Consider the following 24,992-nt stretch of genomic DNA (forward strand, 5'->3'; position numbering starts at 1 on the left):
TACATCCTTCTTGAAATGAGGACTTGAGTACTCATTTCAAGAAGTACCTTGAGTACTGTATACAGGCCTCCAGACCTGTATACAGTACTCAAGGTGTGGCCTGACCAATGCCTTATACAAGGGAATAATCACATCCCTGTCCCTGCTAGAAAAATTCTTGTATATCATTGACAAGACACCATGAGCTACTCTTGCAGCTCGTCTGCACTGCTCAGAGAACTTCATATCTGCCTGCACAATTACCCCCAGGTCCTTTTCATTCTCTACCACTGTCAGTGTAGTACCACAGAGTTGATACGTTGATCTGGGGTTACTGTTTCCCATATGTAGTACTTAACATTTGTCAATGTTAAACTTCATTTGCCACCTCTCAGCCCATCTGCTCAACCTTTCCAGATCCTGTTGCAGCAGCATAGTATCAGTAGTGTCCTTAACAACCCTGCCAACCTTTGTATCGTCTGCAAACTTGGACATTAAGACTGATACACCATCATCAATATCATTTATAAATACAGAAAACAACAATGGACCCAACACTGAACCCTGAGGAACTCCACTAATAACATTAGTCCACGTTGAGCAGTGTCCATTGATTACCACTCTCTGTCTTCTGCAACTCAACCATCCCTTTATCCATAGCAGCAATTTGCCTCCAATGCCACACTTCTCCAATTTGTGCAGCAGTCTTCCATGCGCAACAGTATCAAAAGCCTTTCTAAGATCCAAATATATAATATCAAAGTTATTCCCTGCATCCAGTTCTTTTGTGACTACATCATAGTATCCAATGAAATTGGTCAGACAAGACCTGCCCTTAACAAACCCATGCTGTGTCTGAGCTATAACTGAATTCTTGTCCAGATGATCCTGCAGTGCTTCTTTAACCAGTGCCTCCATTAATTTTCCTGGAACCGAAGTTAAACTAACAGGTCTATAATTACTTGTGTCAGCCTTTGATCCTCCTTTGTGAATTGGGGTTACATTTGCACATCTCCAGTCCATGGGTACCTCCCCTGAGCCATAATTATGAGAAGCTCTCATAATTATGGCTAGGGGTTTGCTTACTTCCTTAGCAGGCGCCTCCGTAGCCAGGTGGGAAGGAGCAGCAGTGCGTAACACATGTTTCTTGATTAGACCGGGGTTCGAGCCCGTCACCACCAAATACGGAGGATGCGGAAAGGTCAGGAAATGACCACCGCATATCCCAGAGCAATATGGCCTTAGTTGCTAATGCTCCTAAAAACCAAATAACAACAACAACAACTTCCTTAGCTGCCTCCTTTAATATAACTGGATAGATCCCATCCACCCCGGGTGCCTTTTTTATGTTTATCCTCAACAATTTCTCCTCCACTTTCCTCTCAGTTATTAGAAAATCATCTAGCTCACTGCCAATGTTTACTTCACCTACGACATTCCCCTTCCTGAATAACTCCTCATGTGTGAATGTAGATGCAAAATACTCGTTTAGATTGTTAGCCACCTGAGCTGGATCCTCAACTGTTTAACCATCAACATCCAGTGGACCAATCTGATTCATCCCTTTCCTTCTTGAGTTTAAATAGGCAAAGAACTCTTTTCTGTTTTTCTTTGCAGGATATGAGAAATCCTTTGCCAAGGATTTCTCATAATCTGCCTTTGCCTGCCTAATCTCCTTTGTGACTTGGTTACAGACCAACTTATATCTATCATAGGCTTCCATGTCACCCATTAATTTGTATGTATCCCATGCATTTTTCTTCTCTGCCATATGTCTCATTAGTTCATCTGACAACCATTTAGGCCTGAACCTTGAACAATATTTCTTGGTTGGTATGTAAAGCCTGGTAGCTTCCAAGATTAGTTCCTTGAATGGTTCCCATTTTGAATTTGCTGTTGGTAACATCATCAGTTGGTCCCACTGTATAGAATTTAAATACTGTCTCAGACCATCATAGTCGCCTTTACGAAAGCAAAAACCCTTCCCTTTACCTCTGATGGTAGTTACCTCCTTGAGTAAATTCCACTTCAGCACACTGTGATCACTGCCACCCAGTGGTTCCTTTATCTGCAGATTCCTAATGCATGAAGAATCACTACTGATAATCAAATCAAGAGTATTACTCCCTCTAGTTGCCTCCCGAACATGCTGGTGTAGAAAACAATCATACAATAAATCCACAAAAGCCTTGCTAGTGTGTGAGTGACCAACCCACAAATTCCAGTCAATATCTGGGAAATTAAAATCCCCCATTATAAGACTCTCTGATTTACTGGCCCATTCTATTTCCCTGTACAGTATCTTATTATACTCATCAGAGTCATTAGACCTATAGCACACTTCTACTCTCAATTTTGATTTACCTATGCTTATGTCACACCAAACTGACTCGACACTGCCCTGTCCATCGATGTCGACTGGCTTCACTTCCTTGGATTTTATGTGTTTTTTAACTAATAGCGTAACCCCTCCTCCCTTCCTATCCTGTCTATCCTTTCTTTAGACGTTGTACTCCCCAAATTCCAGTTCTGCATTCCTTATATCTGTGTGACACCAAGTCTCTGATATCCCAACAATATCTGCCTTTGATGTTTTGAGTAATACCTCAAATTCATCAAATTTATTTACTAAACTCCTAGCATTGGTGTACATGCAAGTATACATGCACCTGTTTCTATTCTTAGGTACCCTAACACAACCCATGTGTTTACTTGTACCGCAATGACTTCCAGCAGTCTCTGAAATATCCTGCATCTTGTTTTTCAGGCTTTTGCTCATTCCAATAGAAGCAGTGCAAGAATCTCTTTCACCTCTGCCAGTGGCTACTGTTAATCCATTAGTCTTTGTCTCCCCCCCAAGCTAGCAGTTTTCCGACCCACCTAACACTGCCTCGATAGCATCAGCAAATATTCTTGCACCCTTTCTATTTAAGTGTATCCCATCTCTGTAGAAGCAATCTCTCCTGTTAACAAGTACAGTCCAGGCTGAAAAATATTCTACCCCTTGAGCCTTGCACAATCTTTCCAGGGCCGAATTGATCGACAAGGCTCTCATCATATAATCCCTCCTATCGTGTCTGGGCAGAATTGCAGACACTTTCAAATTCAACCCTACTTCACGGCTTTTTTTCAACAGTGACCTGTACTTGTTAAGTAATTCCGCTGGTCTCCTACTCTTAATATCATTAGTGCCAACGTGTACAACTATATCACCTTTTGTGCCCTTAAAAGATGTGATATCTGCTCTACAACGTCATCAACCTTTGCCCCTGGCAGACATACCCTGGTCCTGTTCTACCTATCCTTTTTACAAAGCATGTTCCCCGTTTCCCTGACAATTGAGTCACCAAAAACTACTAGTTCCTGTTGGACCAGCGCATTCTGCCTTGGGGGCTGCCTCTGTGTTGCAAGATGACCAAGTCCAAGCTCTGGCGTTGATGTGGGCAGCTGAGAGCTTGATGGGCCCCTCAATTTATTTCCTTCGAGGGCATCCACCCTGTCCTTCAAGGTCTCATATAGGCTCATAACAACGCCGAGTTGTCGCCTAATTTCCTTGCATCGTGCACACACAAAGACATCCCCCATGGCAGTATCATGTCCTGTACCCGATTGCTGGGTACGGGACATGATACTGCCAATAAATGATGGTTCTTAGAACTTTATGGACAGTTAACTGTGGAGTGTTTGACTGTTGTGATACTGCCCTAGTGCTAATGGATGAATGTTGATTTCAAACTGCACAATTGGTCCCAGCACTAGCCTCTATGACTTGGGACATTCTACCATGAGTTACAGATAGTTTTACTGTTAAAAAAAAAAAATATATATATATATATATATATATTTTTTTTTTTTTTTTTTTTTTTGCTCGGCCTATTTTGTGAAAGTAATCTTAATCCTTTTAAATACCAATAAGTGCTGCCACAGAGTTCAAGGCAGTTCTTTTTTTATTATTATTATTATTAGCCATATGGTGCAAGGAAGCCTGATGCTTATGCTGCACCAGCCAAAAAAAATAATTCCCTATTACCCTGAGAGACAGAGAGAGAAGTAGAAAGGAATCACCAAGAAAGGGAAGAATGATGATATCCAGCTCAGGACCCTGGGTGTGCCAAGCCCATACTGACCAGATGTGAGCCCCTGTCTCTTAACTGCATTCATCATCTCTATTTTTAAATTTATACAAAAGTATCAATGAGTGTCACATGATGAGGCTAGATTTGCATTCCGGCACTCTGGTGCAAATTGCCACTGGATGGCCATTCTTGGAACTAATATTTTTTTCTTTTTTGTTCCAATATATTCATTGGAATATATACCCAATGAATATTCAACTAATATTCATTGGGCAATATCCAATCCAAATTTCATCTTTCTACCATTAACTCTTTTTCCACCTACAGCCAATTGAAGTGACACACTGGCGCCTCCGTAGCCAGGTGGGAAGGAGCAGCAGTATGTAGCACACGCTTCTTGATTAGACCGGGGTTCGAGCCCGTCACCACCAAATACGGAGGATGCGGAAAGGTCAGGGAATGATCACCACATATCCCTGGAGCAATATGGCCTTAGTTGCTAATGTTCCTAAAAACCAAATAACAAATAGTGACACACTGTAACCTATTAGTGTATGGGAATGTTAATTCAAAATGTTATTATGAAACTGTTGCAATTCCAAGAAATATTTCTCTATATTGTTTATCTATAAATATCAGGAAATGATTCATATACCGCTGTCAGTATTCAGTACCGATCTTGTAACTGTTGCAAGAGGCCAATTTATTTTTTCTAGTGACTCACGGAAGTTATCAAATTTTTTTTTTAATTGTCTTTGTTTTACAATCAAATTTAGAGACACAATTATGCTGTATGAACAAAATTTCATTTATTACATTTTTTCTAGTTATTTTTTTTTGTTTATATCTTACCCTCCTCAAACAGGGACATTAGGCATTACTGTTTATAGTGAATCATAAACAGAGTGATAATGGAACCAAAGATTTTTATGGCAAGAAGAAATACACCAGATGAGGAAGCTAATGAAGACAATGCAAATCAAGAACCCAATGATAATGAGGTTTTTGAAATTTGCATTTGAATATTGCAGGAATTTTGTATATTACCTCCAAATTTGGATGAGTCAACAGATTGTGAAGAGTTTGATGAAGATGTTTTATAGGATCTTAATTCATTTCCAAAAGAAATTCCTGGTTCTATGGAATTTCAATTTCATTTGAAAATGCTAACAAAGAAAATGTTTTACCCCCTGAAGAAGAAGATAAAAGGGGTAGCGATTCAACAGTGTATCTTGATTTCGAAAAAGCAAAATGACTTTAAGAGACATCCAGAATATGCACCTTTCGGAACAAATAAAAACTGTTTTACAAGTGAGTAGATGCTGTGAAAAATGACTTAAAAGATTTGTCCCCCACCTAAAATATTCAAAAAACTTTTTAGTGATGAAATTGTAGACTATATTTGCGAACAAATGATATATGCTCAACAAAATCATGAATTTACTATCGCCAACAAAGAAATGCAAAGTTTTATTGCAATATTGCTTTTGACAGGATATCACAACCTTCCTCAAGAAAGAATGTATTGATTGCCGGACAAGGACTTGGGTGTCTCGTGCATTTATAATGCCATGTCAAGAGATTGATATCTAGAAGTAAAGAGACTTATACATCTGGCCAATAATGATGAAATTGGAAATTGTCAAGATCAAATGTACAAAGTTACCAATAATGAATATGCTCATAAAACAATTTTGCCAGTGGAGTTTTTTTTCACAAGGATCTGTCAATAGACAAGTCAATGGTGAAGTATTTTGGACATAATCCAGCCAAACAATTTATCAAGAGGAAACTAGTGAGGTTTGTTTACAAAATTTGGATGATAAGTAGTTCTTGAAATTTGCTACACTTTTGACATCTATTGCAGAAAATCAACCAAAGAAACTAAAATTTTGAAGAGTATACCTGTAGGTGCAAGAGTGGTTATTGATTTATTGGAACATGGGGTTAATTGTGCAGTCAGATATGAAGTTTTCTGAGCAGTGCAGACAGGCTGCCAGAGTAGGTCATGGCATCTTCTCAGTGATATACAGGAATTTTGCAAGCAGGAATAAGGAGGTGATTATCCCCTTGTAAAAGGCAATGGTCAGGCCACACCTTGAATACTGCATACAGGTCTGGAAGGCTCATTTTAAGAAGGAAGTAGAGTAGCTAGAACGAGTACAGAGAAGAGCAACAAGACTGGTGAAGGGAACAAAGGGGAGCTCTTATGAAGAAAGGCTTAAGTTCTGTAAATTGCAGCTTCTGGAGTCTATAAGCACCTGCGAGTCGATCTGATTGAGGTGTATAAGGCCTTGAATGGATTGAGCAGGCTCAATGCTGATGGGATTCTTCCTCTTGTTCAGATTACAAACCTGAGGGGGGGGGGGGCATAGATTCAAACTGAGGAAAGACAATTGTAGAATAGATGTGTGGAAGTTTGCCTTTAGCCAGTGGGTAGTTGATTGCTGGAACAAACTTCCATCTGTTATTGTTGTGGAAGTTGATAGCTTAAATAAATTCAAGACAGAACTAGACAAACATTTGGAATGAATGGATCAGTGAAATGGGACAGGATTTTTTTTTTTTTGGCTGATGCTGTATAAGCTTGCTTTCTTGCATCATGTGCCTCTACTAATGCTAATGTGCCAAATCCATCAAACCACGTAGTTTTCTTCAACAATTATTTTACAATATACTCAGTGATGATATTTTTGAAAAAGAAGAAAATAAGAGCTACAGGCACTGTGAGGAACAATCGAGATGGCATCTAAAGAAATGAAAAAAAAATGGAAAGAGGTACTTATGACTATAGTTTTGATGTCATAAATGGCATATTATGTATGAATTGGAAAGATAACAACATATGTTCTTTTCTTAATCTTAAATTCTTTATATATTTTCTTAATCTTAAGTTCTTTTATTAAATTATGATTTTGTTGAACCATTACAATACGTAAAATGTTTGTCAAAAACTGCAAAAGCTAAGGTCAGTGTAGAACAACCTGCATCATTTGCATCGTACAATAGCGGAATGGGTGGCATAGATACACATGACCAATGTACAGTAGTACCCCGACTTACGCGAACTCGGAGTTACTTGGTTTTTGATTTTTTCATTTGGCAACACTGCCGCCCACTATCTTCAAGGTCGTTTTTCATATGCTATCGATATACGGCACAACGGCGGAGAGTAAGAGCGAAAGATGAAAACAAAATTCAACTTTGCTGCCGCATGAGCTGCACACATATACAAGAATTTGCATTCCAACTGTCATATTTATGTGTGTGCGTTCAAATTTGTGCTCAACTTTTGTCGGAAATTACATCGTTTTCACAAATAAAAAAACTTTCCAGGCTTTAAGGTTTCCAAAGACCGATTGACAGTGATGGTCAGCAGGAATGCAGCTGGTGACTGCAAGTTTTAAAAAATATATCTAAAATTAGCTTACCAGTGATTTGGAAGTCAAATCATAAAGCTTGGGTGACAGCTTCCGTTTTTGAGGACTGGTTTGGTCACCACTTCATACCCGAAGTCGAATGTTATTGCAAGTCTAAACAGATTCCATTTAAAGTGATCCTTCTTATTAACAATGCACCCAGTCACCCTCCTGCCACCCTAATTAATTTCGACCGATGTGTGAAAGTTGTGTTTTTGCCTCCAAACACAACCAGCTTGCTTCAGTCGATGGACCAGGGAGTCATCAAAACATTCAAGGCCTGCTACACGAAGCATTTGTTTGCACATCTGAATGAAGCTATGAGACAAAATAGTGAGATATCTGTTAAAAGACTTTTGGAAACAATTCAATGTTTTAGATGCCGTAAGAATCATTGAAGAATCTTGGGATGAAATTCACAAAAAAAACATTGATGTCTGGAAGAAACTTTGTCCATTTTTTTTTCAAAAAGACGAAAACAACGCCAGAAACTGATCATGTCGCTCATATGATAGAAGAAGTTGTTAATCTTGCCAGGCAATTAGATTTGGAAGTCAATGGTGATGGTGTCAACGAGCTGTTGGATTCACATAGTGAGGAGCTGACAATGAATGAGTTCATAGAGATGCATGAGCAAAACGTCACTGAATTATCCACACTTCAGACCCAGTTCCACCAGAAAAACACATGACAATTGCAAGCTTGACAGAAGGTCTCAGCTCAATTGAAAAGTTCTTAAAAATTTTAGAAAACATAGACTCCAACGAAGAATGCGTTATAGCTATAAAGCAAGGAATAAAAAATTATTAGCTTGCTACGAAGAAATTCTGCATGAAAAAAAGAAGGCGCTGTGTCATCATACGAATTTGTTAGATTTTATGAAGCCATCGACGTCGAAATAACTTTTTTACGTAACTCATTTATTTTTTTAATACATAATTTGTATTAATATGTATAAATAACTGCAATTTTATTAAATATTTTTCTTTTAAACTCGTGTTTTTGTTAGTCCTTGGTCCCAATTAAACAAAATTTATATGTATTTATATGCAAAGTTGTACCCCGACTTACGCGAATTCGACTTAAGCGATTTTTGTCGGACCCACCTATCGCATAACTTTGGGGTATTACTGTATATCTTTGTACATGATAGCAATAAAAGGCAAGAAATCGTGGTGGGTCCTGTTTACATTCAAGTTAAATATGACTATCACTAATGCATGGAAGTTGCACTGAATGACAGCAGAGATAAAAGTGAATCGATTAGATTTTCATTGAAGCATTGTACGGAGTTATTTGAAAGATTATTATTATTATGATGCAGCATCAATAAGAAGCTTTTCAACCTGAAGTTCCCTGAAAATTAGTGTAGGCCATCACTTTCCAGAAAAACTTGATAGACAATTAAAATGTTGTGTTTGTCATATGAAAGCTAGGTGGTCATGTAAGAATTGTCAGAAAACAATGTGCATTGAAAAGGCTGCTTCGAAAAATACCACTTATCTGCCTAATGTCCCCATTTGAGGACACCTGTTTTTCCAAAAAAAATAAATATTTACTTTGAAATTTTGGTATTGTTTGTTTCCTTGACTTATAATCTCACTATAATATTGAATGAAATGTGTTTTGATAGGAAGTTTTTTCATAAGCAGTAATGGGTTAATTGGAACCACCCCTGTTTAAAAACACTGATAGGGCTGAGGTTCTGTAAGTGGTACAGAATGTTTTAATTTGGGAAATGCTACTATATATGGGTGATCATATATAGCAGCATTTCCCATGTTGATATTTATATTCTTTAAATAGTTTTAAACAAACACAAAACCATTATTTCAGTCATTGAAAGCATTCAAAATGCCAAAAATCAAATATTCTGCCAAACTTGTAGTAGTGTAGATTGCAATCACACAAAAAAGATCACTATGGATGGCAGTATTAACATTTGTGTTGTTTTGTGAAAAGAATATTCCATGCAAAAAATTCCAGATCAGCCAACATGTGAAGTGTAGATTGCCATCACACAAAAAGTTCACTATGGATGGCAGTATTAACATTTGTGTTGTTTTGTGAAAAGAATATTCCATGCAAAAAATTCCAGATTAACCAAAGATGTGAAAAACAACGTTGCACGTTATGGCAAAAAAAAAAAAAAAAAAAAAAAAAGGAGAATTGCCAGATCAGTCACTTTTAACCAATGCACATATCTCAGAGAGAAGAAAAGTAACTTTTCAAAGGATCCATGTTCTTGCCGTAGTAAGCAGCAATATCCTTTTCAATAAGTTAAGCAATAAAGTTTTCAATTTTTGAAAAAAAAAATATTGTATAAATCAAAACATTCCAGACAATCCACTTTGAGAAAGAATTACCTTGATTCTATCCTAAAGAATTGTCTTAATTGTGAAATTCATCAAGATAATTTGAGAAACTGCATCTGGATGCTTACTGATGAAACAGTGGGCATTTTTGCATAGATGCCTCTATGTAAAAATAAATTGGACAGGGAATCTTCTCATCCACATTTGCTTGCTTATAAGGTTCTCAGAAGCATAAATCACTGCACAGTTGCGATTTGTCAATGATTCTTTGTAGTTATTACCTGTGAATCCATCCATAAAGTCTGCATTTTTGTTAGTGATGCTGCCCTGTATATTGCTTAGCCCACCATTACATAAGTTTGCAGAAACAGTTCAGCACAATTTTGGTCAAGTTAATAAAGTTAATTCTCACAATTTATAGCGAAAGCTTAATTCGTCCAGTACTCACCCCTCAATCTGTATTTATAACTTTTTAAGTTCATAAGAAAATAAAAGTAAAAGTTTTAAAAAGTACATTAATAATTAAGATATGCTCAGAGGAAGAAGAAGTGCACCCTTTTATCCTCTGGTTGTCATCCATAAATCACTGTGTAAACAAGAAGAAACTAAAACTGTTGAGTTTTAGTTTCTTCTCATTTGCACTTCTTCCTCCTCTGAGCATATCTTAATTATTAATGTAATTTTTAAAACTTTTACTTTATCTTCTTATGGATTTCAAAAAGTTATAACCCCAGGGGCTCACATCTGGTGAATATAGGCTTGGCACACCCAGGGTCCTGAGCTGGATATCATTCTTCTCTTTCTTGGTGATTCCCTTTTTCTCTCTCTCTCATATTAATAAAATTTGGATAGTGATATAACAATGTTTTTATTTTATTAATAAAAACATTGTTATATTGTTACATATTAGTTACTGAAACTATTGGTCTGTATTGACTAAAGTAGGATATATAATTTTTACATTGAAGAGATTTTATTTTACGACTAAATATATAGTTGTCCCATTACGTGTATCACTATCTGTAGTTGTCCCATTACGTGTATCACTATCTGTAGTTGTCCCATTACGTGTAGTATTTATCAACAGATCTGATGACATTTCCGAGTTGAAGAATGTTTTCATAAATGTGCAGAACTCTTTTCCAGCCTCAGAGTTTAATTGTAAAGAAAAAAATTAAAACACCAGATGACTTGAAACCAGATGCGTTTTTGAATTAATGCATTTCTCAGTTTTCGAAAGTTTTTTTTGTATCTTAAAATCTTTATTTCTGTTTCTAAATTTAGCTTTCCAATGATATGCTATACATCGGCATTAACCCATTTATTATGTGAGAAAATTTCCTTGACCACGTGTTCATATTTTTTACTATCCTAGAAAAACTACTGCAATTTTCAGAGGTTTTAAAGTTTTTCCTCTAGTATAGACTAAGATGAAGCTGTGCAAAATTTCATTAAATTTGGTCCAGTAGAAGATAAATTATTCTTGCCATCATACAAGTATGATTCCAACAATACAAGTTACAATAGGTGCACTATAGCCAGTGTAGTTTACGCACCATTAAACACCCATAACACACACACACACACAAGTTACAATAATTTGCTTTGGCCGAAGCCGAAGATAACGTCACTTCCATAAAGTTTTTCATATGACGGTTTGTTGTTACAAAATTTTTGGAATAACACCAGTAAAAACATTTTTAATGTCAATAGACAGTATTTTAAGACATAATTATAAAAAGCTTCTAAAGTTAATTCTTTAAAAAATCTTTGTAAAAGGCCCTGCATGCATAGTGATATGAAACGTGGCCTTTCGCTTCACCAGAGCCTATTCTCTTTTTATAGAATCAAAAATTTGGGTCTACAAAAAAAGTTGTAAACTTTATATACTACAGCTGATTTCAGATAATAGTAGTAATAGAAAATGATGCAAGAAAGCACGCTTATATAGCATCAGTCAAAAAAAAAAAAAAAAAAAAAAAAAACCAACCTAAACAGTTCACCTATCTTCTGCACATCTATCCTTCCTCAACTTGAATTTATGCCCCCTTGTGTGTAGTCTCAGCAAGTGAAAGAATGACATTAACATTCAGCTTACTCAATTCATTGAAGGGTTAAAGCACCTCAATCAGATCTCCCTGCTGGTGCCTAGTCTTGAGACACTGCAGTTTGCAAAACTCAAGCCTTTCTAGATAAGAGCACATTTTATTCCCTTCACCAGTCTGCACCCATTCCAGCAGATTTACATCCTTCCTAAAGTATTATTCCCTTCTTTAACTAGTGATTTCATTATTTTCCCTGGAACAGATGTTAAGCTAACAGGTCTGTAATTACTCATGTTGCCTTTTCATCCCCTTTGTGAATTGGGGATGCATTTGCACATGTCCAGTCCATGGGGGACCTCCCCTGAATCTAAGGATGCTCTCATAATTATGGTTAAGGGTTGGCTTACCTCCATATAATCAGATAGATTCCACCCAACCCTGGTGCCTTTTTTATGTCTGTCTTTAACAATTTCTCCGCCTCTTTCCTTTCATTTAACACAAAGTTATTTAGCTCCTCATTAGAGTTTGATAAACTTCTAACATTCCCTTCCCTAAAGAATTCCGCATGTGTGAATGTAGATGCAAAATACCTATTCAATTTGTCTGCAACCTGAGCAGGGTCAGGTCAGATTTTTGGTTAGAAAACTCTGTTCATCGGGATCCATTTTGCTTGGTTATCCAACTCTATAAATGAACCTGAAATGCAGGGATGTTCTTGGAGCAGTGCAATTGATGGGTAGAGAAAAATTCAGTCACAAATCTTAACCAGCCCTGGAGACATAGGAAAGAAAATAAGAAATAGTAGTAGTAGTAGTGGCATATGATGGAAGAAAGCAAGTGTATGAGCTCATTCAGCATCAGCCAAAAAAAAAAAATCACACCATTCCCTCCAAATGCCTGTCCAGTTCCTCCTTAAATTTATTCAACCTATCAACTTCCACAACAGATGAAAGTTTGTTCCAGCAATTAACCACCCGCTGGCTAAAGGCAAATTTCCGCACATCTATTCTACAGCTGTCCTTTCTTAATTTGAATTTATGCCCCCTTAGGTTCGTAATTTGAACAAGTGGAAGGAGCCCATCAGAATTCAGCGTGCTCAACCCATTCAAGGCCTTATACACCTCAGTAAGATCACTGCACAGGTGCCTAGTCTCCAGCCACTGCAATTTGCAGAACTTAAGCCTCTCTTGGTAAGAGGATCCCTTCATTCCCCTCACCAATCTTGTTGCCCTTCTCTGTACACGCTCAAGCAAATTGACATCCTTCCTAAAATGAGGCCTCCAGACCTGTACGCAGTACTCAAGGACAGAGGGACAATCACCTCCTTTTCCCTGCTAGCAAAATTCCTATATATCATTGACAAAACCCCATGACCTGCCCTGGCAGCCTGTCTGCATTGCTCAGAAAACTTCATATCTGACCACAATTACTCCCAGGTCTTTTTCATTTTCTACCACCCTAAGTGTAGTACCACACAGTTGGTACTTTTCTCTCAGGTTACTTCTACCCATATGCAGTACTTTGCATTTGTCAAGGTTAAACTTCAGTTGCCACTTCTTAACCCATCTGCCCAAATTATCTAGATGCAGTAGCACACTGCCATTAACAACCCTGCCAACCTTTGTATCATCTGCAAACTTCAGCACTAAGCCTGATATACCTTCATCAATATCATTGATAAATATACAAAACAACAGTGGACCCAACACTGTGGGACTCCACTAATAACATTAGTCCACGAAGAGCAGCACCAATTACCACCCTCTGTCTTCTCCCACTCAACCATCCTTTTATCCATTGTAGCAACTTACCCTTAATACAATTCTGCTCCAATTTGTACAATAGTCTTCCATGCGCAAAAGTGTCAAAATCTTTCCTGAAATCCAAGTATATGATATAAAAATTATTTTTTGCATCCAGTTCCTTTGTAACCACATCATAATAACCAATCAAATTGGTCAGACAAGACTTCCCCTTAACAAACCCCTGCTGTGTCTGAATTATTGCTGCAGTCTTGTCTAGATGATCCTGCAATGCATCTTTAACCAGTGACTCCATTATTTTACCCGGAACAGAAGTTAAACTAACTGCTCCGTAATTACTCGTGTCACCCTTTGATCCCCTTTTGTGAATTGGGGATACATTTCACATCTCCAGTCCGTGGGAACCTCCCCTGAGTCCAAGGATGCTCTCATAATTATGGCTAAGGGTTTGCTTAGTTGCTTTGCCGCCTCCTTTAATATAATTGGATAGATCCCATCCACCCAAGGTGCTATTCTTATGTTTAACTTCAACAATTTCTCCTCCACTTTGCTCTCAGTTATTATAAAATCATTAAGTACCCTGGTACAATTTGATAACATAACCTTCTGCCATTTTCAAACCTTAATAATTCTTCATGTGTGAATGTAGATGCAAAATACTCATTCAGTTTGTTTGCTATCTGAGTAGGATCATCAACAGTCGAACCATCAATGTCAAGTGGACCAATCAGACTCATCCTCTTCCTTTTAGAGTTTATATAAGTAAAGAAATCTGTTTTTCTTAGCATCTTTTGCTAAAGATTTCTCATAATATGCCTTCGCCTGCCTAACCTCCTTTGTGACCTGATTACAGACTAGCTTATATCTGCCATAGGCTTCTGAGTCGCTTGATAATTTATATGCATCCCATGCATTTTTCTTCTCAGTTACGAGTCTCATTAGTTCATTTGATAACCATTTAGGCCTAAACCTTGAACAATACTTCTTAATAGGTATGAAACTTTTAGTAGCACCCACGATTAATTCCTTGAATGCTTCTCGCTTAGAATTTACTGTTGATCCCGCTGTACAGCAGTTGATCCCGCTGTACAGAATTTAAAAACTGTCTGAGACCACTGTACTCACTATAAATTTGATAACATTTTAAAGAAAGAACTTAATGTTTCATAATTTAAGAAAAATAATGATTTTGTTGATGGTAATGTACAGGAATTTCCACTTTAAGTACAAGCTTTGAAGGCTCTGTTTTTAAATTTGGCACTGTCACGTCTGTTGGAGTGGTGTGGTGTAGTGTGTTAAGTGCAAAACAATGAGTGTAAGGCTATGAGGCAACAGTATATTATGTCTCTAAGTGCATGTACTCTTTGGTTAGTTTACTGTTTTCTGGATGAAAAACCAAGTTTTTGGGATAAAAAAAAAATACAATGCAGCCTTATTATGGAAAAAGCCATAAATATTCCTTGTCAATGACATGCTTTTGTGACCCTGGCCTTTACCACCCAATATGGGAGGCCAGTAATTATAACCACTGTGCTACTGCAAGGCCTCTGTCGGTGAAGAAAGACCATTTTCTGATGATGATTTTATACAATCAAGATTTACAATGAACCATGTTGAAAAATATATTGTTTTTTGTAACAAAGGTTATTCCAGGTGCAAATTGTAAAATGATGATCTTATTCTAAAACCTTTTGTGATTTGTAACTCAATTATAATAGCATTTTTATAATATGATTATAATTATAAATATCATAATAGCATTTTTGTGCATATTTTATTGCATACACTATTTTTTTAGTGCACTATTTTTTTTTTTTATTATCTGATATCTAGTAATGACACTGCAACTGTGAGCCAGAATAAAAGAGTGAAGTATGGTTTTTTTTTTTTTTGTTTTTTTAAGATTTGCACAGACAGAAGCTGTATGATTAATTTTAAACTGTGTTAGAGAAATATTATTTGTAGAGCGTCAAAAATTCGAAATGTCAATAATCCGAACAAGCCAGCATTTATTTATTTTTTATGCTGGTGTCATAAAATAATTACAATAAGTGCCAGTTATTGTGATCACATTTTTTAATTGAATTTTGATTCTAATAAGCGAAAACCAGAGGAATACTATTCAGAGGCTATAAAAAATGAAGATATAAAGCACAAATTTACACTGTTATTACCTTACAAATTAACAAAATTAAATGATACATGAAAATTAACAAACAAACTGAATGCTGTCCAACTCAACTACTCTTGCTGAAAAGAGTGAGGGATCTGGCAGCAAAGAAACAAAGTTCGATAATGGTGCAGCAAAAAATAAGTAATTATTTTCGTTAAAGGCTCATACATTGTGTCATTGTGGCTGAAAGTTACATTTTTTTTTTTGTTACCTATCAATAAAAATATTTAGTGTTTTTTTTCTGAACTTACTAATCCTTTTTTTTAGTCTCTGGAATGGTATTTTTGAAAAGTGTTGTAAAATCCAAACAAATTGGAAGTCCGAACTACCCCTGGTCCCAGTAAGTTAAAATTATCAATGCTCTACTGTATTTAACAAACAAAGCAGAAAAATTTCATTTAATATTAGCTAGTGAGATTAAATATTACATCAACATTAATATTGGTCTAACATTACACAAAGAAAAATGCTGAATAAATGCCCAGCATCCAAATAATATTAAAGTATATCCTCAACAAAGTTAAATTCATGTATGAAGTTTCTGTTCCAAGGAAAGTTTTTTTCAAGGGAGAATTAATTTAAATGAATAGCTGTGTTTTTCAGTCTGCCCTATATAGTTCTTTGTGTCAGCTGTGCATAAAGTGATTAGCTATTTCATTTTGATTTAATAGGAGGTACCCCCACACCAAAAGTTATTTTTAATATTATTTTAGTAGGCTGTATGTTATCTGCACATGTATGCAGGGTAATTCAGGAGGATAGATCATAGCTTTGGAAACTTGGTAGTGGTATAAAACAAGTCATATAAATATGAGCCCAAAACTTTTTTTTAAATTCAAACAAACTAGGTTTGCTTGAATTAAAAAAAAAAAAAAAAAAAGTAGTTCTGGAGTTTTGAGCAGTAAAAAATAAACAAGAACAAGCAGATGAGCAACAGACACTTTAAGTAACATGAGTGCTTATTACTTGTTACTCTCCACAGCTATTTTTAAGAATTCAGACAACCAACCTTTTTTTTTTCCCCCTCAATAATGATCGCTGCTATTGACTTTTAAAGTCTGCTCTTTCCTTGTGACTTGCTGTGTGCATTTAGTAAATAAAATCTTATTTTGTTTTGTTTAAATTTAATTGCTCTTAAGAATATTTAAACTTTTTCTGCTTGAATAAAAAGGATGTTTTATGAAATGTATAAAAAAAAATTCAGTCTTCTCTTTTAATAATCTCTTCTAGGTTTCATCGCCCATGATCATAAGTGACATAAGTTGCCTCTTCTCTTGTTATCCCTATATATTGCCGGTGATCCTGTATTCCTTATTTCTGTAGTCAGGAGAGGAGACTAGGAATACTGGAAAGTGTGATAGTTCATATTTTACTGCTTTGTATTTTATACAACAGCCCATCATTTGCAGATACAGTTTTATCATCTGTGAGGACGTGGCTTACCGTTGCTAATTTGTGCCAATACACTCTGATGTTTCGTGACAGGGTCTGTAGTGTTGTGCACATTGGACAAAACATGTATAAATGGTTTTATCATTACTGTTGCACGTCAGGAGAAACATCATGTCAGGACCAAATTACTGAGACAAAGACTGTTGGTTGCATGGATGATGATATATTATATCAGAACTTGGTACTGTTGGATGGCTTCCACTGGTTACATTTTCTTGTTAAAACAAGCAGAACAGTGCTGCAGTCTCTCCCCGATACTCACACACTTTTAAATGCAAATAACTGGGATGCATTTATAGTGCATAGATAATCTACAGTTTCTATTTCTGTGGTGTATAAAGACTGAGAAACAACTGTTTTTTACTGTTACTTTTTTACAAAAAAACTTTGGTTGTTGATTTCATGTAGATATTTTTTTGGTAGTCCACTTGTTTTAAAGATGTGGCAAAGAACAACATAATTTCGATGATATTTCGGAGCCAAACCTTTATGGCTACATATTATGTATATTTGGTGCCTCCTACATTTATATTTGTTATTGCACTGTATATTTTCATAAAAATACAATATTGTCTTCATCCCATTCTTTTAGTTGCCAGATAATGGTTGTGAATTTTACAGACCAGACAGATAACTTGAAATACATGCAGCAGTTGTAGATATAACACTGTAAAAGAGAAAACAATATAAAAAAATTTCCCATGCTTTTTTTTTTTTTAACCCCAACATGGGGGGGGGGGGGACACAGCATTGTGCATGCTGGGACCAAGTGAAAGAATCTGTAGAAAGACTGATTCTGTATTAGAAACTGTCTGAATCCTTATTCCCCTGTTGTACACAAAACCTATGCCTGGAAATTGGAAAAAAAAAAAAAGCTTCTTCCCTATTTGTTTTATATTCAATACTGTAAATACGATTCGTAATAATACCTTTTGTATCTACTTTCGTGTAGTCAATATGCACATCATCATCATCATCTTCATCAAGTTATTATATACTTAGGCAATAGATGCAAAACTTTAAATGAAATGTATTTCAAGAATGTGGCTACATTATTTTAAAAACTATGAAAATGTCTGGTTTTTCCTATCAAAATGTGATGAGGGTAATTAGCAGATGACAGGAATAGTTTTTAATCAAACCTGATATTTGCTATTATAAAATATTTCGGATATACAATAATGGGTGGGAAGTGGCTAAAGCTGAAAGTTTTTTGCAGTAAAGTTGCCTTAACCTTGTAGAAGTTTGTATACCTGTGTGCAGTTATTTGATTTGTAATTACTATAATGCTAAAAAAAGTTGAAACATTAAATAAAAAATTTCAGTTGCCAGTAAATTGCCATGGTTCATCCCAGGAGTATATTTTATTTCATTAAGCTTTGCTCCAAAAAAAAGTGTGAAATGTTTACTAACAGATCAAGAATACTGACTTATTTCAATTTTTATTGTAGCTTTATTCATATTTTGTGGAACTTTTAAAAAAGTGGAATTGGTTCTAAATGCAAGGGATCACTACATATTTTTATCATTTCAGTTTAAGTGCCATATAATGCCAATACAGTAGGGCCCAGCTTTTTGGCATTCTGCTAATATGGCTGTTTTCCATCGTCATTATGTTCAGCATGATGCGCTCAGCAAACAAATCCAAGAAGGGCGTCAGGCACATTTTATTGACTGTTATTCAGTCTGTTTACAGCATATGATAGTGTAAACATGTTATTAGGTTTTTATATGCATTTACAAGTGAAAAAAAAAAGCCTATGTTTCACTTTTCAGCTGGGGTCTGGAATCTGACCAGCCATGGGCGGCACCTCCGTAGCCAGGTGGGAAGGAGCAGCAGTGTGTAGCACACGCTTCTTGATTAAACCAGGGTTCGAGCCCGTCACCACCAAATACGGAGGATGCGGAAAAGGTCTGGGAATGACCCCCGCATATCCCGGAGCAATATGGCCTTAGTTGCTAATGCTCCTAAAAACCAAATCACAAATTACAAACCAGCCATGGGCCCTACCATATACAAATTGATTTAAAAAAGTAAACATTTTCTGATGTTCACAAAATACCAGCCATGCAAATGAGAAATAAATTCTCAAATACAAAATGATAACCTGAATTTTTTTATAAAATTCCTGCCAGTGGTGTAATTCCACATTCACTGGTGATATGTATTGTAAAATGGCTTCTCTATGGAAAAAGGGAGTTTGCAAATACAAATTCAGTACATGCAACAAAAAAAATTTATCACAATCTAAATCAATTTACAATTGGCCTAAGCAGTTTGTAAGCACAGGCTGTACCTGCAAGAGGAAGAGTTTGAGTTATTCCATGCGGTAGGTGAAACAGTGTAATGTGTAAGAGAAGTCATTCAGCGAAATATGCAAAAGTCCACTTTTAGATGTAGTTACCAGTTGAGTGTGCCTCAAACAATAACAGTCTTGCTGTATATGTGGAAAAGTACTTTTGAAAGCCATATAAGTTGCAATTAGTGTAAGCATTAAAACCAAATAATATTGCAAGTGACATGAGTTTTGTTGTCACATATCACATTTCATTTGAGTAAGAAAGTAAATTGCTGTAACACTAATAATCCTCACCAAATCATTGAGCATGAACAGGACTCCCCAAAAATAAGCATGTTTTGTGACATTTCACATGAGAAAATTTATATAATTTTTTTTTATGGAAAAAATTATCAATGGGAACATTTCCTTGGTCATGATAAATAAGTGGTTTGTGCCTCAACTTTGTCAAGATTCTGCTTATTTCACCTTCCCACATGACAGCACACCTCATTTTTGTTTGGACATACAAGACTATCACAAGCTGGAAAATGGATGGGACAAAGATGTGTGGTACTATCCCCCTATATCTCCATACTTAACACCTATAAAGCTTCTTTTTTTTTTTTTTTTTTTTTTTTGTAAGGCTATGTACAGGATGCTCTGTTTGTGCCGCCATAGCCAACAGATATTACTAAACTGAAATTCAGATTGACTGAGGCAATGACATCAATAACTGCATACATTACTAGTTGCAAATAATGCAATGATGGAAACTTATACCGTATCAGCAAAAAAAAAAAAATACACTGCCTCTAGTAATATAGGGTCATCGAAAAAGGTGTCCGTGATTCCCCTTTTAATTATCTTCGGAAATATTTGATCAATTGCTGTAATCGTAGCAGCAAACAGTGTGGTAACTCACTAAGTTTTATTTGACACCTCAACAATGACCTTGGCTGTGCCATGGGTGTGCACAGAATGACTCCTATGTACACTGCCTCGGTCAGTGTCAGTAAGATGGCCATGCAACAGAATGCGCAGTGTGTGTTGTGGTATGCTGAATTTAAATCTATCATAACAGTATGATGTTGATACCGACATGTGTTGGTATTGAAATTCAGCGTACCACAACACATTGCACTTTCTGTTGCACAGCTGAGTGTGCCTTACTGACACTGAGTGAGGGTGAGTTACCACACTGTTTGTTACAACACAGCAATCAATCAAATATTTCTAAAGATAATTAAAATGGAAATCACGGACACCTTTTTCGATGACCCTGTATATCCTTTTTAATTCTTATTCAAACAACCCACTTCCACAACACCAGATGGTACCTTATTCCAACAATCAGTTAGTCTCTAGATATCTGGAAAGAACCAGACTACTGATTTCATATCTGCCATATGACTTCTGGTGGCTCATACTTGTATTTAGGCCTGCAAGGTTCATAGGAAGCTTTCAAGGATTCTCTATCCATATCTGTATGATAAAATTCCTATTTTAATTTCTATGATTTTTTTAAAACTGTTGATTTCTTTTTTAAATCACCTTGTATAATAGTTTTGGGTTAAAAGATCAGCTTATTTATTGGATGATACACAGGGTTTCCATTACAAAAAAAAATAATAAAAAAAAAATATTTCAAATTTAGATACAGTTTGTCCCTGACATATGTAAGAGATACATTCCAGGACTTCTTACATATATAAGTTGATTTTTACATAACTCAGGAATGACTAGTAAAATATTGCTACTATATCCCTGATATGCCAAAATTACAAAAATCACATAATATCCTAAGAAGGAAGAAGAAAAATAGTTATATACCATAACAATTAAAAACTCTTTTTTATCTGGGGACAGCCGTGAAGTAGCCGGAGTGGCACATAAGGAAAGAAAATATAAAAGAAAGAAATTAAAATTGCGCATTATTGTACTGTAAAAACTGATATCTATTTTGTAGCCAGTGTAGGGTTTATAAGGGCTAACCAAAAGAATCAAAACCAGTGTACATACTTAAGAAAATTGGTCTAAACTACACAATGAATCAAAGTCTATACACTTCTGGTGATGAACTGAAGGTAACTTAAAAAAACGAACCTGAAGCATTAATAAGACATTAATTGCAGGGTGTTATAGGCTGATTAGAGGTCAGGGAAGTAGTATGTGATATGAACTCTATGATCTTAATCTGTTTTATATGCTTCCTTTTTTCTCTTCATAAATTTCACGATAAGCAATCTTGAACTTTTCTTTCTATTTTCAAGAAATGTTCGGTGTTTTCATCCCTTGCATCAAATATAGAGAGACCTGCCTGAATCTTCACCTCGTTCATTCACAAGCTCTGAATACCTGGATAACAAAAGATCCCACTTTGCTCTCAAACAAAACTGAACTGACTCTACAATCCAGAAAGAAAGGAAGGAAAGGATGTGGAGACAAAGGACTAGGGTGCAATTCTTCGAAGAAATAGCCAATGGGACACAGTCCACACGGCTTGAACACTGGGCGGTTTCTCTGACGTGCTTCGACGTAGTTCACTTGTCTCAAACACATGTTGTTGAATGTTTCTTCAGAATTTTTAAAGCAGAAAATCAAATATTAACTAGTTAATATTTGATTAACTAGTTAATACTTTTTAATTTTAATTACCTAGATTCTAGTTACGCCACGGCAGATTATTATCCAACATAGTTTGTATGGGAACGAAAATAAAAACTTATACTTATTGTTCCCTCATTCGACTTCACGCTTAAAAATTATACAGAAAGTATCTTTACGATTTTACCAAAAAACTACATAAATCTGCAGTTGCATAAGTCAGGGACTAACTGTACTTACTTAATTTGATAAAAAAAAAAAAATTTCTGACTTATGCATAAGTGTATTTTTATTTTTGGTGTATTGTTTTCACCACAGGATCTGTTTATGGTTTCGCTTACATCCAAACTGTGATTCTGCTACTGCCATGTGTACATCAGTGTATCTTAGTTAACTCTAGCACTGTCACTTTTGAGGAGCATACTCTGTTCTTTAAATAACCAGAAAGGTGGAGGGGAGGAATCATGGATGGAAATCTGGTGTAAAGGCAGGCCAAAAAAATCAGTTCCCTACCTATCCATTAACACAAACATTAACGCAAACTGGGAATTCAGCAGTACAAGACAAGGCTTTCAGTTCATAACATGATAAAAGACAAAATCAAGTACTCAGTTTTCTGTTATTACTATCAAAATTGTTAGACCCCCCCCCCCAATGTAAAGCTTATCAAGAGAAAAGATCATAGATTTTAAAGAATTTTGCTCACCTGTATATTTACAAGATATTCCAGAGTTAATGCATGCTGATTGTAACTAACTGACAACAACTTAGAAGATTTAAAATTACTATTGTTGACTTGTGTCTCAGTTATAACATGAATATTTGAACTTTCACAAACTACTGTAATGAATGTGATTTTTGAGAAAGAATTGTAAGGAATGGGAAGATGAGTAGAATGTGTGCATGCACATATGTGCACTTTACACTATTAGTGGTATAGATCACATCTGGTGAGTATGGGCTTGGTACATCCAGGGTCCTGAGCTGGATATCACCATTCTTATGTTTCTTGGTGATTCCCTTCTCCTTCTCTCTCTCTGGGTAACTCAGAAATTTTTTTTTTTTTTAGCTGGTGCAGCCTCAGGCTTGCTTGCACTATATGGCTAGTAATAATAATAATAATTTAGCAGTCATGGGCTTAATTCATGTTAAACATGGATGCATATACATATGTACGCTTCCATATTACCACTTGGCTACGGAATGATTTAGAAATTAAATTGAGGTAATTCATACTTTCAGGTGAAGCAAAATTAGGTGACAGAATCTCATAGGAAGAGACAGTGATTACATTTTGAAAGTAAGGCATGAATATTAAACAACTGTGATTCATATACAGCTCTGGTATTAAAAGGTTACAAAGTAATGTCCAAGCATTCAGACCTGAGATTTTCATTGAATAAATTGCATTAAAATCTAGAGGATTGAAGAACCATGGGCCATAAACCAGCACACAGAGCTGTTATGTCAAATTTCATACAAAACAGTGAAGCTGAATTACACCATATAAGATTATTTACAAATAAAAAGGTACAATTAATTCAAAAGTAAAACAGTAAATAAGCCGAACAAGATAGACCCCAATTAATAATAATAATAAAGTCTCTTAAAAGGATAATTGTGTACAAACAAAAATATTTTTTAACAGAATGAAATATACTATTACAGTAAACTAAAAGTGGAAGGGAGATAAAAAATATTTTGGTTTTATCAAAAAAAATTTAAATAAGATAGCAGGAAAATTCAGTTAAGTTGAATTTTACTGCTTCCTTATTTAATTACATTACTATATAAACAAATATGCATTAGGCTGATATTGCATTACCACTCATTTTGTAACTAAAATTAAAATATATAATTTTACAACTAAATATTTAAAAATGTACATGCTAAAATTATATCTTTTAAAATATTTAGTAAGAAGAGGATGATGCATTTTCCCTTCCTGTTCCACAATGTCCTATATATAATAGATAAATTATTGTAGAGAATTGTAGAAAATTATTGTAGAAAACATTGTAGAGATTTTCTGTGCAAAATTGGAAGTTCTTTAATATATCTGCACAGTATACATCTACTACTTTCTAGTAGGTAGGCACATCATACTCACATTTTCCCTTCTACATCATAATCACCATTTCACCATTCCATTTCAATCTCTTGTTCTTCTGTTTGTATCTCAGACATTAGTATTAGCCATATGGTTCAAGGAAACCCAGCTTTTGGTGCACCAGCCAAAAAAATAAACTACCTGTGTGATTCCTCTCACATAGGTACCTGTTCAGCTGAATTTTCCCAAGCTGTTGTCAGCAACTTATTCCAATAATTAACAACTTGCTAGCTAAAAGCAAACTTCCTGCAATCCAGTGAAAATTTCATCTTTCTTCATTTACTTTCTCTTCTCAGAAGCCCTTGTGGGTAGCACAATTGGTAGAATTATTGTCCTTCCCATACCGGGTGGAAAGGACCTGAGTCCTGTCTATGGCAAAGATAGCATGGTTTTTTTTCTCCTAGAGATTCACGTTTTTCATCTAACAAAACAAAATTGACCACAGAACACATACAATTTACAGACAGTATATACAGAGCAATATGGCCTTAGTTACTGATGCTCCTGAAATCCTAATACAATGACATCTCAGAGCTGTAGAGACCTTAATTAGTCTCCTCTTAGGTGTTTATTTGCCAAGTTCTGTGCCTTACGTATTCAGCCCATTTTATGATCTCATTCAGGCATTTTGGCCATCTGTGGATTCCTTCAAGAAGCTTGATGCATTTTTTTTTTTTTTTTGGTACAATCTCCATACTTCATCACAGTATTCAAAGTGCGGTTTTACAATTGCCTTATGTAGTGGGATTATGACTTTCCTATCCATATAAGCAA

The 24,992-nt window shown here is 35.7% G+C and overlaps 1 protein-coding gene across 3 annotated transcripts in view; it reads left to right on the forward strand.

The window, feature by feature from the left end:
• LOC150085583 (phosphatase and actin regulator 2-like) overlaps positions 1–17,677 on the forward strand; it is a 462,740-nt gene extending 445,063 nt beyond the window's left edge. For 2 of the 3 annotated variants that reach the window (XM_090373361.1, XM_090373363.1), the window contains one exon: positions 17,001–17,677. Coding sequence is in view for 1 of the 3 variants with exons in the window: in XM_090373362.1 (XP_090229488.1) it covers positions 17,001–17,016 (16 nt within the window). In the remaining 2 variants the exon portion in view is untranslated. The remainder of the gene's footprint in view (positions 1–17,000) is intronic. The other variant, XM_090373362.1, reaches the window with a different exon arrangement.
• The last annotated feature ends 7,315 nt before the right edge of the window (positions 17,678–24,992 follow it).

This window comes from Mastigoproctus giganteus, chromosome 5 (genome assembly GCF_048544385.1).
Source record: "Mastigoproctus giganteus isolate SK-2022 chromosome 5, ASM4854438v1, whole genome shotgun sequence".
In the NCBI taxonomy this organism is placed as follows: Eukaryota; Metazoa; Arthropoda; class Arachnida; order Uropygi; family Thelyphonidae; genus Mastigoproctus; species Mastigoproctus giganteus.